General features: G+C 32.5%; 1 protein-coding gene across 7 annotated transcripts in view; it reads right to left on the bottom strand.

Annotated features, from left to right (window-relative positions):
* LOC124353127 (receptor expression-enhancing protein 1-like) overlaps nucleotides 1–24,346 on the bottom strand; it is a 47,750-nt gene that overhangs the window by 6,153 nt on the left and 17,251 nt on the right. For 2 of the 7 annotated variants that reach the window (XM_046802973.1, XM_046802972.1), the window contains exons 6-9: nucleotides 12,003–12,141; nucleotides 10,164–10,284; nucleotides 6,707–6,884; nucleotides 887–977 (exon numbers count right to left, since the gene is read on the bottom strand). In XM_046802973.1, coding sequence (XP_046658929.1) covers nucleotides 887–977; nucleotides 6,707–6,884; nucleotides 10,164–10,284; nucleotides 12,003–12,141 — 529 coding nt within the window. Of the gene's footprint in view, nucleotides 1–886; nucleotides 978–2,250; nucleotides 4,061–4,125; nucleotides 4,163–6,706; nucleotides 6,885–10,163; nucleotides 10,285–12,002; nucleotides 12,142–24,346 lie in introns of all 7 variants that reach the window. The other 5 variants (XR_006921569.1, XM_046802976.1, XR_006921568.1 and 2 more) reach the window with 4 other exon arrangements.

The following is a 24,346-nucleotide window of genomic DNA, read 5'->3' on the forward strand; positions in this document are numbered from 1 at the left end:
CTGGACAAACCACAAAAGCAACAAACAAAGCTTCTGAGGAGGTGTATTCCAAAACAGACTAAGACAAAGAAAGTAACTACTTACGAATCAAATTTTATGTTATGTTTTTGTTGTTATTATTATTAAGCAAAAAATATCTATAAAAATATCGTGGAGCCATGGCTATTGTCATTGGCAGAAAGTTTCTATGAAGAAATTATAGAAAAGTTAGTCGCCTACTACAAAAAGTATATTAAAATTGGCAGAAAAAACTGTGTAGAAAAATTATTCAAGGTATGCTCTTTCATGTACAAATAAAATGAGCTTGAAAAAAAATTGTATCACTAGTTGTTATTGTTTCAGAACTCTATTTATTTTATTTATACATCACATATAAAAGAACTACAACCCTGTTTTCAAACACCGTAGTAGCAGCAAAAGGACAAAAATTATTAATGCATAGTTAAATGAGCAAGAATTGTAAAACATGGTTTTATATAATTTAAAATGCTATTTTATAAGACATTTATAAGGCATATAATGAATAATTATTCATTAACAAATTTGATTTACTAACAATATTTTATCTTTGGGATTGTAGAAATACATTTTAGAAATGATTTTAAATGTATTTGATTTATTTACAGAATTTAGAGATAATTAGAAAGGTTAGTAGGATTTTTGGCATTTGACGTAATGTATGTTTTATCCTCGAAATGTAGTGTTTTATTTTTGTAACATATCATGATAACATCCGAAATCCTATTATTCTTTCAATATGAACACGGAATATAACAGAGGGCATCAACAAAGACCTACAATGAACAACAAGAAAGCTGAAACGAAGCGATCACAAAAACTTTCACCAGCTGATGGAAACTTCACTGTGGAAGTGTCTGGATAGTACCTTTGCCTCCATCTTCTATTGTTGAAAGACGCTTTCGGCCACGAATAAGTTTCAAGTAATTTCTCTTCCCAGGTTTCAAGTTTTTCATCATCTTTCACAACAAAGTGACAAAGTGACAATACTTCCAGTTTACAGAAGCTACAAGTTTACAAGTAGGATTGAAGATGTTCAACAATCTACCAGATCACATGACAGCTGAAAATAATGGGTAAACATTAAGAAGATACTTTGAAAATTGTTGCAAGAGAAGGCTTTCTACACCCAATGTGAATTTTTATTACAGGGATTACAATGAACTAACAGTTTGACTTGTCTGTTGTTCCATACATGACAATGTAACTATATTCAATTAAATTATTAATTGATATTGAATATTGTATAACAAAGAATATTAACTACATCAAGAATCCTTGACTTATGAAACTGGTAATTTTAATTTCTATTTCTTTGTTGTGTTTCTGATTTCACTTAAATATAATTGAATGCCATTTATGTTTTAGTTTCAAATCTAAAATAAATTATTGGACTGCACTTCTGATATCTTTACTATTAGAAAATAAACAAATAATACTTGTTCCTATAATGTAATAACATAATTAAACACAACAAAATATTAACATTTTTATTGTACTGCAAAATTAAATAAAACTATTTTAATTTGACTTTTCTAATTAGTGTCCAACCAGATCACAATCTTAACTAAAACGTTACAGTTGCTTGAAAAATTCAAGCCAAGGTGTAACGTAGTCACTTTAAAAAATTAAATTTCAGCTATTAACACTTATATAGTAAACCAAAATCAATTTCTCCAAAATAGTCATTATTTATTGCAATAAAGATTTTTAGTACACAATCAAAATTTTAAAAAACTCAGGCATTGAAATCAAAAATATACAGAGGACAAACTTTTGTTTTTATTACTGAATGATAATAATTTGGTTAATGTTTAACATTGTTAAGTTTAGCGAAAGTATAGTAATGATGTTTAAATTAGAAAAATTTTCTTGAGACCATGAAAGAAACTATTTTTGGGTGGTGTATCTTCCATAGCTACAGGGAGTGTTTTATAACTCACAAGGGAAGATCACAAAAACTTTATCATTTGGACTCTTAAAAGTTAATAAAATTAATATGCAGTATAGTTATTAACTTTATTGTGTTAAATAATTCAGTACCATTAGTCTTATATTACGTTACATCAGTTTCAAAACAACCAAAACTAAAAAAATCAACCACAGTTACAAAAACAAATTTCACTGCAGAAAAGAACTGTCCTGTTAAAGAGCTAACTAAGGAAATTAAAACTTTGTTAACGTTAGCGAATCCAGTGTTATTTGGAGCAAAAACAGAGGTAAGGCGCTCACGTGAGATGGTGACTCTTGCCAGAAGCTGATCGCCGGCGTAACAATATTCAGCCCAATGTGGGACCTTGGGACATGAAGGGGAAATAGCACACAGCACTGAAACCTAACCTATACCATGCAGAATCAATTCTAACAAAGGGAAACAAGGACTGAGGGCATAGGATGGGAAAATTAAATTTACTTTGGAGTTCAGTTAATTGTTTAGCCAGTTTTATAATGTCGGTATCATTTTATCTTTGAATGGTTCAATGGCTTAAAACTTCCACAAAGCAGCTTTTACACTATTGGACTTAGAAAAGAAACAGGATTAAAACAAAACCTCAGATGCAGATATATCTTAGATTGTTTCAAATCATTCATAGTCGTGGCGTTTTTTACGAGAAGGCGAATGAGACATTTGCCGAATTCTTAGTTTTGGAGTAGTGCTACCAGTGCTCTCATGGCCACTAGACGAATGTGTGTAATCAGCATTGGAATAAAACATTTCCGATGAAGGGGGCCTTGTGCTTACATTTGAAGGGGATCTTTGGACAGTACTTGATTTTTTTCCTGATGAGCTCTCGTTGTTCCAAAAACCAAACAGAGAGCCCATACTACTTTTTGGTAAAAACTTTGAAAAACCTGAACCATCTTTCTTGCTTTTGTTGCTTGGAGTTGGACTTGCATCTCTTTTACCATAAGGTGTAATATTGTCTCTCTCACTTTCTTGAAAACCATTTCCAATGCTTAAATCATTACCAATGGAGTGCTCAGCGAAAGATTCAGATTCTGAAACTTGATTATTAGAAGGGGTTGTTGTTATTAAATCTGGTTCAGTCACAATAGTTTGGCTAGATGGGTTCTGACTTTCTTCTGTAAAAACTGGTTCCGGATCGACGCTAGTTTTTGCATTTGGTGGAAGAGGTGCCTTTCCTTTGTTATATTTGCCCTTACGATCAACGATACTTGGACTCTCTCTTTCAGTGATCATTGCTACATCAGGCACGGAGTCTTCAAATACCAGATCACCACTTGAGGCCACAGATTCTGTAGAGGACGTAGGCTTCAAACTTTTATTACTGAGGCTCTGGTAAGGTAACTCTACACCTTGGTCATTTAAAATTATAACAGGAAGAATTTCACCTTCAGAAGCATCTTCAAAACATTCCTGACTTAAATCATTTTCTTTATCCATTTCCTCCGAAAATTTATTTTCTTCTTGGGATACATTTATTTTTTCTGTATCCAACATTTTATTCTCTTCAAAATCTGTTATGCTACAATTTTCAAAAGTTGATGGTTCTGTTGTTGATGGCTCTATAGTGATTTCTTCTGGAAATGCCCTAACTAAATCCTGAGCTTTATCAGTATCTGCATTTAAACTTGACTCAGGTTCAAAAGGCGTTTGATTAGTTAAATCTCCAACATAATCATCAATTTTTCTTTCATTAACGTTACAATCAGTTTCAAGTGATACAAGCTCATCTATTTTAGTTAAAGTTCTATCATTTTTAATATTGCTTGGTTCTGTGATTACATTAGAATTTTCAAAAGAACTTTGTTGAGCACCTTCAAAGGAAACGTCCTCAAAGATTTCAGACCTGATTATCGATACCTCTTCTTCGTTACCAAGTTCGTTGATGTTATGAGGCATTTGACCTCTATATAAGGAATTGGAGAGTATTAGTTGTAAAGCTTCTGGAGAGAGGAATGCCTGAGGGGGGAGTCCAGAGGATTCCTGATTGAATAGTTCTGGAAACAAGGAAGCGAGAGGGAGGGGGGGAAAGGCTTGTGGCCACCCACTCTCGGCACCGAAGTCATCGGCCCCTTCCTGTAAAAGTGGGGTCACACAGAAAACAAACTTATCTAATGAACGCTTAATATAAATTAAATTACCATTATCATGAAGGTGTTGCCAATTTTCGACCTGGACCTGATATCATTAGAATATTAATATTACTCATATCAAAAACACATTCAAATCGATCATACAGTAAAAATATCAGGCTGAAAATTCAATTTTTAGACACAACTAATTAATTTTTTAAATCAGTTTTGTTTCAATGTGTTCAACAATTTTAGATTTAAATGTGTATTTAATTTTGTGCCGGTTTTAATTTTATAATTTTAAATTTTATTAGCTCTAAAACATGTCAGATTTAACTTGCATTCCTCAATAAATTACCAATATCTAATATGAATACTCATTAAATTGTATTACTATATCAAGAGAAGTTTAGCTGCCAGACGGTTGGTATGGTCGAAGAATCGTTAATTTCAAAATGTATACAATAAAAAAAACACATAAATATGTTTTAATGTTTTACACTGTTATTAATGTGTAGGTGTATAATTATGTTTGGTAACAATTAGAGTATACACTTTATAGTGTGTTCTGCCTTCAACACTTCTATTCCTCTTAATCTTAGACACAGTATTTCAAATATAATGAAAAAGAGAGAACGGGAAGAGAACATAATACATACAAGTATACTATTAACAATATGTTATAAAGGCCAGAAAGAAAAGTGCGGTTATCAGATTATCGTTCAATCTAGAGGATCTTATCTGTAAACAAGCTGTAACTCAGTCCAACTATAAACTAAATTGTAACTTTTTGAGGTTTAAGAAAGGCTTTTTTACAGAGTCATCATGTTTTCATTTTAACATTATTCTTATCGCTTTATTTGCAAAATTAGAATTTCACCAAAATTTTGATAAGAAATAGCTTCTTAGACATATGTACCATAGGGGATGTGGGATTGAATTTGAGCTTAAAATTTAGTCTACAAAACTGATGACTATGTTGCAAAAATATGAAATGTTTTTAGTGCAAACTTCCCAGAATTAATTTCATATATTATTTTATAAATATGTTTACGCCAGCTAAGGTTAGTATCAAATTTTAAACAAAAAAATTTGGAATTCACAATTTGTTCAATACTATTGTTATCTATGAAAATATGAGGTTTATCACATTTCTATTTTGTTTTCTCTAAATTCAATATTAAATCATTATCTACTGTTAGTTATTTGACAACTATGTATAAGCAACTACTTCCAAAATTCAGTTCATTGTGTAATAATTACTATGACGTTTTAGTCATCTGCATAAAGACAGCTGACTGTTAATAAATTCAATATTATATACAACCTCAGATATACCCTGAATATAGCATATGAACAGCAAGGACTGTAATATATAAAGCATGAGAAATGCTATCAAAAGTTTTTGATGATCTCATGATTAATCAGTGATACAATGAACTTTATGAAACATATTCGTTTATAAAGTTTCAAAGTTAATTGAATGATTTGAGACTCATTTATCCAAGAAAAAGATTTTAAACAACCGGGACATTGGATACATAATAAAAGGATAAAAAATTAAAATTTTAAGATAGTGTTCTATAAAAAAAAACAAACAAAAATAAAGATAGAACTCCAGCACAGAATCACTAATATAAAAATAAGAGTGTTCATTTACAAAAACACAGGATAAAAGTTAAAATAATAAACACTAAATTTACCTCAATGTAAGATAAAAAAATTAAAAAAGTTGTGTATATTACAGTCACTACACAATACAACTGATTGACTATTACAATAACTGAAATTGGTTGAGAAGGTAGTATGAGAATGATGACCTTGAAGAGACCAAGATTTGAAAAGCAGACAGGAAAGTATCAAATGCGTTCTCTCTAATTCGATGACATCAGCATTTCTTATTTTAAAAGAGGCTGAAGGCTTGTACTAACCATGTCTGATAATACAACAATGTGGAAAACACATGTAGGATAGTGTAGCTGTACCCTATTTAAATTCTACTTTCAATTAAATTTTAATACATTAAATATAAAATTATATTGTACCCTTGTGTACAGTATAGTTTAACTGGGCTAAAGATACATGTTATTAAGTCTAATCTCTCTGTATTTTATAGAAATCAATTGAAAAGCATGAGAATACAGAACCAATACAGTGTTTGATTTTATTTGTTGTTGTTCATAAATCAAGAGCTCTCTAAGGAGAATCTTGTAAATTTCTGAGATAAAAAGTGTCATTATTCTGTATTTGAAAATAATATCTGCACAAAGTAATTTCATATATATATATATATATATATATATATATATATATATAAAATCAATATACAATTTATAACCTAAACCATTATCGAATCCCCCTGAACACACACAAAAACTTTCATCAAAATCGGTCCAGCTGTTTAAGAGGAGTTCAGTGACATAGACAAGCAAACGCAAGAAACACTGTCTATGTCACTAAACTTCTCTAAAACGGCTGGACCGATTTTGATGAAAGTTTTTGTGTGTCTTCAGGAGGATTCGATAATGGTTTAGATTATATAGTAGGAATTCTGTCATATATATATACATATATATATATATAAAATATTCATGATGTAATATATATTATAGTACTAATTATTTCAATTTTCATTAGCTATGATGCTGACCTCAGCTAAAGCCTTCTTAGTTTGAGTGGTGCGGGTGGGACGAGGGCGGGGTCTGGTGGCCCCGACAGAGGCAGTTCGAGTGAGCGGATTCCCACCTTCCCCCACCACTTGACTATCTCCATATAGTGGTTCAGCGCTGGAGTAGCCGGAACTGATGTCCTCGGTAGATCTGATCTGGCTGTAATGTTTATCAAGACTATTAGAGAGTGTTCCCACTATATTTTTCTATGTCAACTACGACACCTGGAAATCTTTTCTGGATACCATTAATATACAATTAATATTGAAATAAAATCACGCTAATATTGAAAAACATCAAACTTATATCGGATTTTTAATTTAATAACAAGCTAAAATTACCATTAACTCCTAATGACACAACAAGTTTAATAAATAATTGAAACATCATGCAGCAGGCTTGAAATTTTTATAAAATATTAAATTATGGTAAAGTGTTCATGATCAGTATGCGAGAATTACAGGGGAATAAAACTTTGTTGTGCCAACACAAAAAATTTATGAAAAATGTATTGTTGCAGAAAATTAGACCAGTACTGGAAGAAACAGGAAGAGAGGAGCAATGTGGTTTTAGGAAAGGTAGGTCAACGGTGGATGCTATTTTTGTGATGAGACAAGTGTTAGAAAAGAGGTGGGAATACGGAAAAGATACAATGGTAGCGTTTATAGACCTACAGAAGTTTGCATATGATAAGGTACTTCAGAGAAAGGATATGGGAGAGTATGAGAAAGAGAGGATTGCGTGAGGGAATAGTAGAAAGAATAAAGAACCTGTACAGCATATGTAAAAACAGGGTAAGAATTGAAGAAAAATATACAGAAACTTTTAAAAACAGAGAGAGGAGTAAGGCAGGGAAGCATATTGTCACCTTTCCTTTTCAATATTATTACACATTAGAATTCAAGGAAACAGAGGAGCAGAAGAACTTAAGACAATAGTGAACTGCGGTATGACATCAGCTGTTAGGAAGAAGAGTTCAGAACGAGAGTTCATCAAAAAAAGTGGCAGAAGAAATATGGTTTATAAAATATTAAATGATGGTAAAGTGTTTGATCAGTAGTGTAATGCAGATTGCAAGTACGAAGTTATTATTTAATTTTTAATTTAGATTGTGCTAATGATCAAAAAATCAACCATCTATTGCAATGGAAATGCTTTTATTTTTTGGGAAAAGCTGTTATTAAAGTTATCTTATTGTACAAAGCTGTGAATGTTTACACATAAAGTAATTGATCTGGTTAACTCATTTGACATTCTGCATGGCATTGTTATTGTAGTTAAAGAAAAGCAAATGTGGATAACACACTATTTCCCTTATACTACAAGCATAAACCCTTATACATATTTCTTGATGGGTGAAAGTAACAAAATAACTTCAGCACCAAAAATGATCTAAGTAGGATTCTGAAACCAACATATGAGACAATTTTCTTGGCCAGTGCAACAGCATAATTCAATTGTGGAACCGTAAATAAATTAGACCGGGATTCAATTCAAGTGACAGACTCATATTGCCCGCAGCTACTTTTTACTTGTACGATATACTTTCATCATTGGGACAAAAAAGCAAACTCTTATTGTAACTGAAATGCTCATCGTCAGAGCAATTCAATAAATTTCATGAAATGTTGAAGAGAAATTTGAATCTTTTAAAAACTGTTTCACTTTACGATTTTGATCCCAACACACTATTCTTTAAACTTAAACGGATAAGGAGATTGGAATAGCTTTGACTGACTATCAGTTATCTCAGGAGTGTTTAGTATGTCCTAAAAAGAGAATATTGGATATAATGTCCCGTTTTTCAACAGCAAATTGCATGAAAAGCCGTGGGTAATTGATAGTATAAATATATATTTCTTGTGTGCGTATGTACGTCATTGAACTCCTCCTAAATGGCTGGACTGATTTTTATGAAAGTTTTTGTGTCTTCAGGTGGATTCGAGAATGGTTTAGATTTACAAATTTAAGCAGTTTGATTCATTACATTTTCCAATTGTTTAATAATATTGCACTTGTCTTCTAAGCTCATACAGTCAAGTGTTTCCTTTTAGACAACATAACAAAAACTCTTAATTCACTATAATGTACATAATAATTAGGTTCACAAAGAACTAGTGTAAAGCACATCTAACTGACTACTGGAATTATACTGACCTGACCCGTTGACTCTGAAAGTGTTTCAGGTTGTAATGAAAATTTTTTTTAATATTGATTAACAACACTGCTGGATATTATTTGGAACAGTGTAGTACTTGAATTACTGTGGGTTTTGATTACTGCAGGCCCGTCTGTTTTACATTTAACTTACAAAAATTAAAAAAACTGACATATTTTTATGATTTAATAGAACTATTTATGAATAAAATACCGGTAAATTAACAATTAAAATACCAATGCCCGATTTTACCGGATGTCAAAAGTTGGCCAAAAAGTGCCAACGTCCGATTTTACCCGTGATGTTCGGGAAACAAAATCACTAAAAATCGAAAACTTTATATCTTCAAACTAATATCACATTAAATTGTTTGTGAAGAACTATTCTTTTCAAAATAAATTGTTATAGTACACTTCCGATCAACTGACTTTAACGAAAATCAATCTATAACTCACATATAAACATTTTTGGTTAACTGAGCTACTGGAATCAATGTGATATTAGTATCTTAAAAGTTGTGTGGTTCACTCATTATTGAAGATAATAATATACATTTTTTAAAGATTTATAGGCAATTTAATACCCTTTCCAGTGATATGGACAAAGAAAAGGATGTAAATTTTTAGGTAATGATAATTTGGTTAAAAAAATTAAATTTAAATAAATTTTGAAATTGTTTAGGCAAGTTTATTTTTGGTATTCCTAAATTTAATTTTATGGTAACTTTGTTATTTTATGTTAATTAGACAGAGTTTCCAGAGAAAAATAAAAAAAAATATATTGATAGCTTATTAAATAATCAAATTGTGAATTTTTTACTGAAACCTTGCAGAATACCTTCAAAAGGGCTGGCACTTTTAGGTGCACCCACTAGAAAAATACCTGGCACTTTTCAGTACACCCACTCAATAAATACTTGGCACTCAAAGGGTTAAGTATTGTTCTGTTAAAGTTTTAAACTTAATATTATTATTTTCTTTTCTTTTCTAATGGTGACTGACATGTAACTGAGAAATTTAGCACAATATAACTACATTTTCATCATAAAATTGTTGACTGTGAGATAGTAGTCCAAAATTTGTCTTGTTTCCGCTATATGGAGTTAAATTAAACATTTCTCATCATTATTTTGATTTTAAAGTGGATAGTACACTCCAACGTCTATAGATAATTTTCCAAAGTAAACATTCAATCGTAATACACAATGTAAATAATCTTCCATCTTTATGACACTTGTGTCACTAAATAATCAGCAGATGTGTCAGTGTCAAATACATTACCTCAATTTCACTGGGAGCTCATGGGAATGTGGATGTGAGCGAATGTCAACATCCATTTCTGGGAAGTAAAGATCTACGTGGCTGCCTCCGGGGGGCATGCGTTGAGCCCTCATTCGAGGATCTGGAAAGAAAAAGATACATTATCTATTGTGTACAACAGAACATCTGTTACATTATGAAGCTTTGCCTGAGCGGCAAGTTTGGACACGTAGATGGTTTTTGTCGCTGTGTGTCAAAAGGCCATTCCATGTCCTGATCCTAACCTAAGTAGTTGTGGGTTGACAGGAATGGGGACGTGCCAGACGGCAAACACAGTACCAAGTTTCTTCACTCAAGAGAGGACTATGGCGGAGAGAACGTGAAGTGAAGTGGCCCCTGTTGTGGAACTATCATGTACCAAAATATAAAAATACAAACAAAAAAGATGCTTTTAAAACGCCCATATTAATATCTAATGCATGTGGTATCAAAATACTTTCCTCCGTTGACATCTTTACACTAAACTAACCTATTTTTGACTTTAACTACAAAATAAAAGTGCCAATCGTCTTTAGGGTACAGGCTAGCCACTCAGCATAGTGGGAACGCGGCGTAGTAAAATCAGTAACAGATGGGTTGAACTTTGTCTTTCTCGAGTTAGAAATCAATGGTAGAGGTCTCACTGATTAAAGTCACCGATCTTGATTCTTCTTAACAGATAGTGATTCTAACATTTGAGCATTGAGGTCATTATTATAACCAAAAGGCAAAATGCAATCTTAGAGAGTATACAATGTACAAGTACACCACACTGTGTAACAGGCTGAGGTTGCATGCAAAATTTCAAGTCATAGCTCCATTCATTCTTATATTTAAACTACATATGTCACATTAAAATATCGTATTCGATTGTATTCAGTTTGCTCAGAAACTTAGTTATCCTGAGATTTTCTTATTGCCATCATGATTAGTTACCCATAAGACCAATGTAAAAATGTTCGCTAACACTCAGCCAAATTCCATCAAGTGACATGCACCATCTCAAACTCAATGTTTCCTATATAAAAAAGCGACATGCAAAATTTTACGATACTAGATAGGTCAGTTTGTTCTCAAGATAACGTTCCAACAGACAAAAATGAATTTTCTCATTAGACAAATAAAAAGGTTGTCTCTTTTAGTAACTCTTTGGTATAAGAGTTTTCACAAATCACAAGAACAATTTTTAGGAGGGCCGCACATTTTTCGGGACTTGAGAGTCCTAGAAGTGGAATCCAGCACTATACACACATACGTACGTATGTGCACATGCACGCACGCACACACACACACACACATACACACACACATTAAATCAGAAAAGAGGCAATAGCCTGATTTAATTTTCAACAAACATAGAATCACAAAAGTACTTGTTCGGCCGGAACTCAAACCCGGATCTCTCACATGCCAGGCAAGGATATTACCACTACACTACAGAGCCCTTACTTTTTACGATTGGTAAAATACAATATAATTGAATCGTAAAAGGTAAGGGCTCTGTGGCGTAGTGGTAACATGCTCGCCTGGCAGTGAGGGATCCGGGTTCGAGTCCCGGCGGAGAAAGTACTTTTTGCGATTCAATGTTTGTTAAAAATTAAATATATATATATATGATAGACTTCTAAATACAATGGTGCCAAAACCACAAAATTTAAATTGCTTTAGCATTCTTCTAATATGGTTTGAACCAGAAAATTAGATTATAACCATTTTTCTTTTACTCCAAAATTAACTTTTACTTCTAAATTATTTTACTTACAATTTAACATTTATACATTTGTATGGCATTGTAAGAAATATAAGTATGTTAGGTTGTACCTCTAGGAACATCGGCTGAGTCGACAGTGTCACCTTGCAGTTTACTGTTACGATTCATATCAGACTTGAGCTCAGGTTCACCTGTGACGTCACTAAGGCTGTAGCTACGCCGCAAGTGGTTCACTATGCCACCACCTCCCTGTAACATTCATCAGTTCAGAATTGAGCTCAGGATCTCCTGAGAGGCCACTGAGGCTGTAGCTGCGCCGCAAGTGGTTCACTATGCCACCACCTCCCTGCAACATTCATCAGATTTTCTCACATTTTCCTTCAGCTTGATGCCCAGCATTTTATGAAGTACAAAGAACATAAGAACTGAGGAAATTCACCATATAATGGCATAATGATTTATATATTTTCATTTACAAAAGTTTAATCTGTAAAATTATCTTTATGCATTATCATATTATGTTCCTCAAGAGATCACCATTAAAATACATTGACTAAACAGGGTACCCTAAAATTCCTGGAATATTTTATATTGGGTGTCACTTAATACACATTACTTCTGCTAGTTGAGTCATGTAACTTGCACAGAGCTGTGAAAACTGGGTATGATGACTTATACAAGCTCTGCAGTCTACCAAGGATGGTTATAGCCATAGAGGGGATGCCTATTCCATGTTATGCACAGCAGAACTGAAGGATATACTGAAGAATGATCAAGCCATATCAAGGTTCCCAATATTACTTCAAGGTAATAAAGATGCAGAAGGAGAAATCAGTACAAAATCTTTGTTGATAAGCCATTGTTCTTAATGAAGATAAAAGTGAACATCTTCTTCAGCTCACCCAACCTTGAAATCCATACAAAGGTAACATCATATTTCCAAAAGCTTGGGAAATTTCCATTTGGGAAATTAATGCACCTTCTCTCAAGGTGAATATGATAGTTCCAACTATTCTGGTCTTCTCAACATTGCTGGCTGGAATTAAGTCAAAACAATACACATAGCTATGTTGAAGGCAAGGTCCATGTGTCGACAAAGCCTGTTCCAATAAATTCAAAGTTGCTTGAAGAGCTCATTTTGACTCATCAAGTTAGTAACGACTGAAGAAAACCAAAAAATTGTACACCGTCTTTCAATCTTTCAAAGTTGTAAAAAACATTCACAAGGTTCAAAAAAATTAAATTAAACTTTATGAGCTTATGCCATACTCCACATAAAAACTCACAGCCTGCAAAAACTCTTAGATTATGCTAATCCGGCAAAGTGGCTCACACTGTAAAATGCCTGAGTAACTTCTAAAGAACAGAAGCGGAAAAATGTTAATGTTGGTTGCCTAGATAAAAAATAGATAGTGTGCTATTCAATCATCAGAGCAAAGATAAGAGCAAATTGATAATGTTCATCTCTCAGAAGCACCAGGCCACGATCCAAAAAATTGCAGATTATCATTGGTATCATAAACAATAATAAAATGCCAACATATATTTGGTCAAATATAGTTAGAGGTTATTGAACACATAATGTGTTTCCCCTAACTAGATTCTGTTAACTAGATGGAAGAAAACTTGCAAAATAGAAGAAGAATGTTTTTAAATCAGTGCTGGGCAGCTGTTGTGATTATCCATCCTTTGTTCCATGAAGACTTGGAAAACCCTATCAGTATTTTGGTCCGAGTTTAATGATCACATATTTATCCTGCAGGCCCAATATTTTGGCTGATGGGCATTCTCAACCCGATTATTAGATGTAATGGACTTAATGCAGCCAGTCTTCTTCTTCAGATCTTGCTTCAAACTGGCTACAGGGTTAATTGGTAACAAACCTTGATATGTCACATACAAAACTTGTACAAGCATATCAATCCCAAAAGTTTTACCTTAACACTGCTTTTTTTGTCTGGCCATGTGAAAAAACAATCCTATTTTGATAGTCTGATAGTTATGGGTTTGTATATCACACTGCATGCTGAAGGATAGCTGTAGTTCATTGAATTGGAATGTATAAGTCAATAAAATTATATTTTTGATCTACTATGATGTTGTCTTTGGCTATCAAGGGTATAAAATAAACAATTTAGGCCCATTTTTACAACAACAAAAAAACAATTTAATACATCTAAAAAATTCAAAACCACAACATGATTCAGTTTTTACTATACCAAAAATCCATATGACGTTAGACTACTGAGCTTGCCGTAAGCTGAAATGCCTATCAAGAATCAACTGTAGTCCTTTAATGGATCCTAGATGATCAATCTCCATATATCTGAATGATAATTATTTGAATCAGTCTTGCTTGATTAGTCTTAAATATTGTAAATAAACTCAAAATAGAATAAATGTCTTTTGGCTATATTGGTCCTGAACTAACACTTTTTATCTATTCTCAAACACTAAAAATTGTCTGTTATTTTTTAGGTTAAATTACAAACCATTTGTTTTGAAGTGACTGCTTCCTTTGGTGTGCTATCGATGTATGTTATGCTCAAGGGAAAACTTTTGTTTCGCGTCACAAAACGTCACGCATCACGCATTGTTCGCTCTGTAGCCACTAAGGGGCGGGACTATTGCAGCCATTTTGATATCAGTGCGTTTCTCTTCTCCGTTCAGTAGCTATCCAAGAACGTGTTAGTGAGAGGTTACTGTCACCTCTTGTTGAATGGCTACTTATTTTGGTGGGCTATGAATGTATGTTTTGCTCGGGAAAAACATTTAATCCTGGAAGAAAATGAGTCTTTCTGTTGATTATAATTAATTATAACCTTTACTCAATTACATTGGGCCGTACCTTACATTTACTTAAAAAATAAATTACGCACAAACAGATTTTAATACAAATTTTGCTGATAAAACGTCAAAACCATCAACTGACTTATAAAAAAATAAATTAAATTTAACAATGTCGAATGATAAAAAACATAATTACAACGAGATATGGAACAACTATAAATGCTGTGTTTACAATATATTTAGTGGAATTTTATTCCAGAATTTTTATTTCTTATTTCAGTAAAGATGCTTGAGAAAGCAATATATCCATAGGAAGGCCTACAAAACGCTCTGGGTAAACTAGTTAAATCCTCTAGCAAGGGTACACAAGTTCAGTATAGTATTGAATAAAATGTACATTTTGTACATATTTAATTTTTTTAACTAGTAAACAGACTGAATTCTAAAAATTTGTTAACCAGTATTTCATTTCATTTTCATCTTTTTTATTTGCCACAAAAATATAGAACATCACTGACAAAGTCATAAATACAGCTCATTATTACAGCCACGTCAAAATCTTAAAACTAACAATAATTAAGCTTATACAGCACAACAGGGATTGTAACAGAATACAAAAACACAATAATAATTAAAAATCCATATTTTTTATTTTGAAAAATTCATTTAAGCTAAAAAATGGATTCTCCAACAACTAGGAATAGAAATTATTTTGAAATCTGGCAAAAGGATATGAGCTAATTTGTCTTTCAATAAAATTTAAAACCTTCAAAGATACCACAACATGGCTGTTAAGGGTTTTACCTAACCGACATTGTCCAATTTCAGCATCAATTTTATTACGCGTGTTATGGCTATGAATTTCATGTTTAAATTTAAGTAAATTTTGATTTTTATGTATATAGATAATTAAATCATATATATAGATTTATAACAGTTTGGAATCGGAAGTTCTTGAAGTGTCGTTTACAATGCTCTCTAGGCTCACATTTTTTAAAAGCTCTAATAGCTTTCTTCAGAAGTAATAATATTTCTTCAATCCTAGAGAAGTTACCGTACAGTACTAATTCATATCTAAAAATAGATTGGAAAAAGGCAAAAAATGCAGCTCTAATGTAATTTACTGGTATTATATCGTTAAGTTTACTCAAGAGATAAATAACTGGTGACATCTTTTATTTAAGTAGTCAATGTGTGCTGCTCATGTCAAATTTTTGTCTATATTAATATCCAAGAACTTTACTATATTTGAGAAACCATCATCCAATGAATCCGAATTGTGCCTAAGATTAAATAACATTCGTTTAGTTTTGTCCTTACTAAGCAACAACTCATTTGCATGAAACCAATTTGAGGCATTTTTTAATGTATCATTTGCCAACAATTCAAGATAATTAAAATTTGTACTGACATTAAAGAAGGTTGTGTCATCTGTATATAAAATCTGTTTTCGAATTAACAGATAAAGGCAGATAATTTATATAGATTCAGAAAATTGGCGGACCCAAAACAGAGCCTTGTGGAATTCCCTACTCCACGGTAGTTTCCTCCGACCACTTACCATTGACATTTACCAATTGTCTACGATTAATGTGTCTGAATGACTAATGCCAGTGTACCGCACTCAATGTTTGATCACCTGTGTAACTGTAAAAAAAGCTTTGTGCCATTATAATGTTAATGTAGCAAGTTCTTGCTTTTTTGTCGTATACATACTTGTGTTCATATGTGCCTGCAAAACCATGCAAATAAATTGCATCTTCAGTAACAAACATTTACTGATTTTCAGTTTTTCCTCTTTTTAACTGCATTGTCCTGGATCCTTATATACTTAATATGCAATTTTATATATTTAACTGTTATTCAGTTCTGAGCTAAGTTCCAAATTTCAAGACTCTAGGCCTTGCAATGTTAGTTTAAAATTAATAAAATATTTGTACTTAGCAGACAGGCAAGAAAGTAAGTTAATAGAAACTTTTTGTCTGCCATGCACGAAATCCATGTTTCTTCCATTTCAAAATAATCTAAGTTATCAAAGCTCTTCCCCTTATACCAGAAGCAGAACATAAACAGAAATATATTTTTTATTGTAGCAGTTGCTTTAAGCCTACTTAGGCATTTATTTTTTTGATCAGGGTACAAAATTAGTTATGGCACGTAAACAATAAGTTTATAAGTTTATTTGTTATGTATTAAATTGTTATTGTTATGTTGGTTATATTGTTAATTTATTGTTATTCCTTCTTGTAAGTTATTGTATATGTATATTTTGTTATCAAATTATATTGCTTATCAAATACAGGGAGATGGTGGTACAACAAAGACTGCATATATAGCCATATAAAATACAGTGTATAAAAATTAAATTAAAATAACCCCTCACGTGCGAGTGCACATGGGGAATGATAAAATGTTAAACAAAATTTTTTTAGAATAAATTTTTTTGAATTGAATTGAACAATATCGTACAATGGAAGTAGAAGCTCTTTAATTTAACTCGGATTCCATGACCTACAAATGTATATCTTTTCTTTTTTTTATATGTATATATTTTCTTGGTTGTGGCAACAACGTAAACTCAACTTTGGAACCGTAAATAATATACAGGAAGTAATTTAAACAGCTGGAATAGGTGCTTTTAGAATGTGAGTTGATAAAAAAGCCTTATACAACAGCCTGAGGGCTTCTCAGTAAATACATATGTATATATTTTTTCTTTACCAGAACTACAAGGCAACCTCAATTTATGGCACTGGATATATCTATGACCGGAAGTAGATTACAAGGGTCACAAGTACATACTTTTTAATCGACAATAATTTTTTAAACCACAATTTTTATACATTTTCTATATGAGGGAAATAAGGCAAGTTTAACTGTGCCACCACCATAAATAGATTATACCCGTGAATTTCTGAGCCTGCCATCATGCTCCGATTAAGAAAACAATATGTATGTATAATATAAATATATCAGAAACCTACTGTTGACAAAATTCGTCAACTTAGGGCTGTTTAAATTTACTACGAACTATCAAGAAATCCAAACATTCGTACCCCATATTAGATCTGTAATTGTTAGAGGTGACAGCCACATTCGTCACACCGCAGGTCTGGTAAAGATGACCAGTGGGCATATCCCAGTCAGTGCTATATGCAAGCTTGGTACCCAGCTACTCAAGGTCGTGATGTCTAAACAATCTTCTAAACCAGAGCCGCTGCGAGATACTGATTGCTTGACTATGCAGCCGGAGAGCAGCATAACTATATCGTTACCTGGAAGGCTACATCGCAACCAGACCAGATGACACCTGGTCAAAGCTGGCAACCCTGAGACCTTGTGACTGTGACCTGTGCGGAGCCAACTACCAAAACCTCAACACTCACAGAGTCATCACCAGTACTTCACATATACAAAGGCCATAAACAGAGTGATAACGTTGAAATTATTTAATCAAAATATTCCAGGCCGCCAAAATACCAAAACAGCACCAGCTTCATGCCCAGTAACAAAAAAAGGAAACATTTTAAATCATTTTCTAAAACTTCAGAAAATTTTAAATTTTCATCAGGTCTAATTAAATTTACTCCACCAAAACTCATTGAAGAGAGAATAAAGTAATGACCTGGTGAGATGTGCGATGAAGCTGATGTAGTCATTGTCTTAGAGTACAGATTCAAACAAGAAAAAATAAATCGCTTAAAAACTGCCAAATAGCTAAACATTTTTGTTAATGACATTTTAAGGCAGATAATGTGGTAGTTTGTGTAAAAAATTATTGAAATGTGAACCCTTTAGCCCTTTGACTGGTGGGTTTTTTGTCAATAAGAGTGCCTTAAAGTGTTTTTTTTTTTTAGTTTTTATTTTGTTTTTTTTAGGTGATTTGGGTTTAATGCAGTAGTTGTGTTATGAAAAACAGTCAATTAAACATTTTTTAAGTTTTTGTATTTATCCAGAAATTAATCTATTATATTCACAAAATATCAGAATAAGATCAAATATTCAATATTTTCTCATAACATACTAAGGTACAAATTAGTAACAGTACAGAAATCTCTGATGTTGTAAGAAAGGTGCGAAAACAGTCGGACACACAAAGCGGAACGTCGCAATCCTGGCACACTGTGTCCTGGCGCTGCTGGTCTATCTGCACACAGCATGCTTTCTTCGGCTTGTGCTTATCTGTAGTAGGGACAGTGGTGGGAAAATGCCGAGCAGTAAGTCTCAGGGGGAGCATCTTAGCCAAAAATTCGTCTGTAAGTCTTTCTCGAACTTTTTTCGTAATCAGTAACTACACAATCAGCCAGCAGCCACGTTTATTTACTCATGGTAAACACAACAAAACGTTTACAATCAGGGCAACCGGTAACGTAAAAGTGAGGATACAACCTGTGTTCACTACATAAAGTCAGAAGTCAGCATGCTTTATTCATGAACTTTAAGTACAAAATTTGCGTCATAAATTAATAAAAATTGCGTCATAAACAGAAATAGAATCAGCTGATTGCTTGAAACAACTGATTGAATTTTGTTATATGGTCTGAATATCGTCAATTGGGTCAGAATGAAATAAATAAAAGAACTGCGATCTAGTAGGACCGACAAAAACTACTTGAAACTGTTGGCTATTTATTCCGCAAAATCACATTCGTATTCAAGCGAAAGATCATTCATCACGAAACATTATTGTGAACACTGTTTAGCGCTTCTCACACGGCTATCGGTATTACTGCGGTCAGGGTTACTCCCAAATTTGTTGTAGGATTTCTAGTAAAAGTGTTAAAATTAACAATAGTTGAGACTATATCACAATAAAAAGTTTGACATGTTTATTGTGATTCCTGACTTTTGTACGATTTGTTTATTTTAACCTAGTTTTTAATCATGTGTTAGGTTAGTTATTCACCTGAAGAAGAGATCAGATCTCAAAACATAGTGTTACTGATTTCTTGTATCACTCTAAAATAGCAAATCTCCAAAAAAATCAATTTCCACATGAGACCTGTTCAATTTCAAAATATTTGCCACCTGAATGAGTGTTCGAATAACGTATCTTGGTACATTTAAAAATTACTATGAAAATGTCGATGATATGTATCGAGCATCCAATTATTATTTAAACATTGCTCCTTCATCCAAAACAATCATCAAAACCACAAACCAAAAAGGAGTTGATGGTTAAACAAAGGAATTCTTATCTCACGAGTAAAGCTCAAATCCGTATATAACATATTCATTGAAACAAGAAATTCAAAACCTTTATCAGAATGTACTAGGTCTTTAGTACAGTCTTGAGCTGCTAAAGGCTATGGATATCAATAGGGCATTGGTAACTGAAAATATTTCAAAACTGTATGAGAAATTATGAATACATTGGTCTACTTTGACAAGACCATCTCGCCACTAAATAGTTTGCCATTTTGTCACAAGACATCATAACTATTCAGTCTTAATTTAGTTTCTGTGTTTTATGGAATAATGGAAATGAAATAATTTTACTTTGCAGACTGGCAACACTGCAGTTAGGGAAGTGGGAAAATAAATAAATGATCGGCTCAGTAACAGCTGACTTAAGGACACAAACAGTGAGTGTGTAACATGGTGTTACGTGAAGCTTTACATTGTAGTGAAATTTATAGAAATATTTTAAGTGACTCGACAATGTTTATGATAAGTGGGTTCTAACGATGTCCAGGAAGAGTTTGAACATAGTGGTGATTTAGAATTTAGCGACAGCGAATCTGAAAATGACAATACCACTCTGATAGGCATTTTTTATTGTTAATTTTTTAAATTAACACAACCTAGCAAAATTAACATTAACTTGCCATTTTTAAGTTAACATTATGTGTATACTTAAGACATTATAATAGAAAATTTAATTTTTTATTGCTGGATAAACATAAAATTAAGTATATTACATTAACTTGCCATTTTCAATATTTTATTTACGGTTAAAGCGTTGCTACCAAAAAAATAATTAATTACATAAAGAATTAAGTGTTAATTTTGTACATTATACAAATTTTTTGAAAATTATTAGAGGCTGTGTGTGATTAATTGAAAAATTTGTCTTACCTCAAAATAATCTCTTGAATACCCAGCAGTTTAGCTTTCGTAGAAATAAATCTATCGTTCAAGCCTCAGACACATTGGTGTGGGACATTGAGATATGTTTTGGAGGCACAGGATTTTGCTCAGGCCACATTGTGTGACGACCAGTTTTGGTTGTGTGTTGATCTCAATTGAAAATGATCTTTTCATGGTTTTGGTAATAGATCAATTTCATTTCTCGAATTTAACTTAAATAATATAAAAAAAGTATGTCTTAATGGCATTTGGCCTAAGGAGGCAGTAGTGAAATAAGGAGTACCTCAGGGATCCATACTTGGTCCATTGCTGTTTCTTATATGTATTATTAATGAAGTACCCTTTTCAGTCTCAGGTATACAAATTATGTATGCTGATGACATTTAAGCTTTTTTAAGCATTGGTAAAAATGTTAATGAACTAATTTAATTACACTACATGTTGTTTCAGAAGCCTTTAACCGGTTTAAGAGCAATGGTTTTCTTTTAACCCTATAAGTGGCAAGCGCCGTCTGAGACGTATGATTCACGCCGCCGCGAAGTGGCAAGCGCCGTCACAGCCGTCGCTTCACATTTAAGGCTGTTGCTCCGAAACCATCCATTATTTTTAGGCCTAGTTTGAACTATCGTATTCTCCATGAAATTTCCTATATATATCATATAGTATAGTGTGTATTCATGTTACTAATGTTTGCTGGCTTAAATGAATCCAAGAGTTTTCGTTTGACCTGGCGGCAGACGAGAGAACAGCTGTCCACTCGTCTCGTCACTGTTTTGTTTGGCGACTTTGCGTACTGTTATTGTCAGTATATTATTGTTTATCGCGTATCGTGACACCGGCACGAACAAGAATGCGGCGCACCAGCTGAACGGACGGCGAGATTCTGTAGTCACATTATCTACTAGACCGCTCGACTTTGACCTCTGTCTGAGGATGGGGAGGGGTTTGCGATAAGACAATTCCTGTTTTATATTTATGAAATATACTGTGCTATGACAAACTAAGCCACTATTATAGGCCCTACGGGAGGAAAAGACAAACCCCTTCTAGTGACTCGAAGTAAAAAAAAAAAATAAAAAAGTTTGTACATAGATTTAGTTTTTCCCATCTAACTTTTTTGATCTTGTAAATAGAAAAAAAATGCATAGGAAGTAATTTGTTTAGAATGAAATTGTGTATATTCTGTGAATATGACATTATTTTGTAGCTCCAGGAGTTTCAAAGTGACGGACAGTAGAACTTAAAAAATATTTTTTCTAAAAGAAAATCTTTACACATCTACAATGATATTCATCTTAAAATAAAAATAAGGAACCAAATATCATATTTATTCTTATTCTATAGTTCATAAGGAAAACAAAAATATATAATGTTGCTAGGTTATCACTTAGACAATATTTTCTAAAAATAAGATTAACGATCACGGCAATTTACCCGAAAACGGCCTGCCACTGAGACCACAAATGACCGCCACTTAAAGGGTTAAAGTAATCAAAAACAAAAATTTTCTATTCAGTTTAAGGCCAACTAATGATAATTAAATAAAAACTTTTACAGTACTTAATCTAGTAATGCAAAACCAAAATTCTTATCTACATAAGTCCTACAAATAACCCACCATGTGCCCTAATACTCACACTTCACGTATGAAGTGAGTCTTGGGGAAGTTGTGGCTAATGTATGTTTTGGGCTTCAGAAGAAGGCTGTGAGAGTCATTGGTAAGTTAATCAAGTTTGATTGGGTTCTGTTTAGATTTAATAGATTTGATAATTGCAATACAATTTAAAATTGCGAACAAATGCAAATTTTTAAACTTTATGTTCAATATCATAACAGATTCCAAAATATAAAATGAGATGGACTTCATACTTGAAAATTTTAAAAATACTACTAATTTTATCCAAAATTTGTACTGTAAAATTTCCTTCTGCATATTGTACTCCCAAGTACAACAATCTGTGGAACCGAGTTGTCTGCAAAACCATGCAACTAAATAGAAAGTACTCTGTGTCAAACATCTACTAAGTTTCAGGTAGTAGAAGCTATTCCCTCTATTTTAAAAGCTCAACTTAATCTAAATTATGTTTTGTTAATGGGTTAACTTTTTAGATTTATACTACAGTTAAAATCTAAGATAAGCCCTAAAACTTGTCTACTTTTATAAGTTTTTCTATAATAGGACCCCAAAGTTTCTCCTTACTTATGAGCACCCCTGAAATTTAATTTATAGAAAAGCTATTGAAAATTTTCAATTTAAATAATAAAACAATAACAAATATTTATTACACTGTTTTTATTTAAATATAAAATACATTTTAACATGCTTTAATTTCTAATAAAAAAACTTAAATTTCATATCACAAATCAAACTTACCAAAAGTGAAAATAAGAACTAACTACAAACTATTATCAAATCAACAGAGGTTTATGCTTAAAACAAGTGGAATTTGCTAAAAAGGCTACTATAGAAGTATAATAACTAATGACACATTATCAACACATTCATATCACAACAGAAATTTATATAAATATGTTCAGTCTTATCAATTATATTGTACAATTGTAAAATCATACTAAATATTTAACTTACAAAATTAAAAAAAGAATTTAACTATATCAAAGGAAAATATTTAAAATCTTATTATTATTTTACAAAATTTAGAGGTGAATATAAAAACAATAGAACACAATTAACTAATAGAGAGAGAGAAAGGTTAATGATGGCACTAAAGAGATCGTTTAGAGACACCGAGTCTATTTGGCTTTGGCCGTGTTTCGTGATCGTGTCTTCCGGCTGCGTGTGTTGTGGGCAGGAGAGGAGGGTGGGGGTTGGGTGGTGGAAGGGGGTGGGGTGGAGGGACGGGAATCATCACTGGTCTCCGCCATTTCCGCATCACCGCGGTCCGTGGTGTCCCCGACTGCGAGCGGCTCGCTGGACTGCGTCACACCAACATGTAGATTGTACCAGCCACCACACAAGCATTAGTCCACAGTGCATGAGCAAACAATAAGCAGAACAAAACTGTGTTAATAAAACACTACAGGTGCACATAACAAAATAGAAAAAGCAAACAAAACTGTTAAGTATTAGAAAAAATAATAAATCTGAAATAATACAAAAAATAACGTACATTTTTGGAACAAGAAAATATATTTCCGTTATATTAGCGTTAGCTTAGTGTTGTGCTCTATTGTGCTGTTGTGCAAAAGATATTCTGTACTATTTGTTTTGTGCTGTTGTGTTGAGATGCACACACCATATTCCATGTTATTTTGTTTGTGGGTTTTTTGGTAAATATTTTGACACAACTGTTTTGTTATTTAGTTTGGCTTTAGTGTGTTCAGTATCATGGCTTTTTGATTACCAATTATTATATGTATACCTAATAATTTTGTTACAAAAATTTTGTCCAAAATAGAAAAAATATAATATTGATTGAGATGTTGTATACAATTGTTTACGCTGTAATTAATTTGTAATTATCTTTTTATGTAGGCATACAACAATTAAAAAAAAGCATTTATAACATAATCTTTACTTAAATAAAAAAATTATTAATATGTTAGTAACAGT

Source organism: Homalodisca vitripennis, chromosome 1, assembly GCF_021130785.1.
Source record: "Homalodisca vitripennis isolate AUS2020 chromosome 1, UT_GWSS_2.1, whole genome shotgun sequence".
In the NCBI taxonomy this organism is placed as follows: domain Eukaryota; kingdom Metazoa; phylum Arthropoda; class Insecta; order Hemiptera; family Cicadellidae; genus Homalodisca; species Homalodisca vitripennis.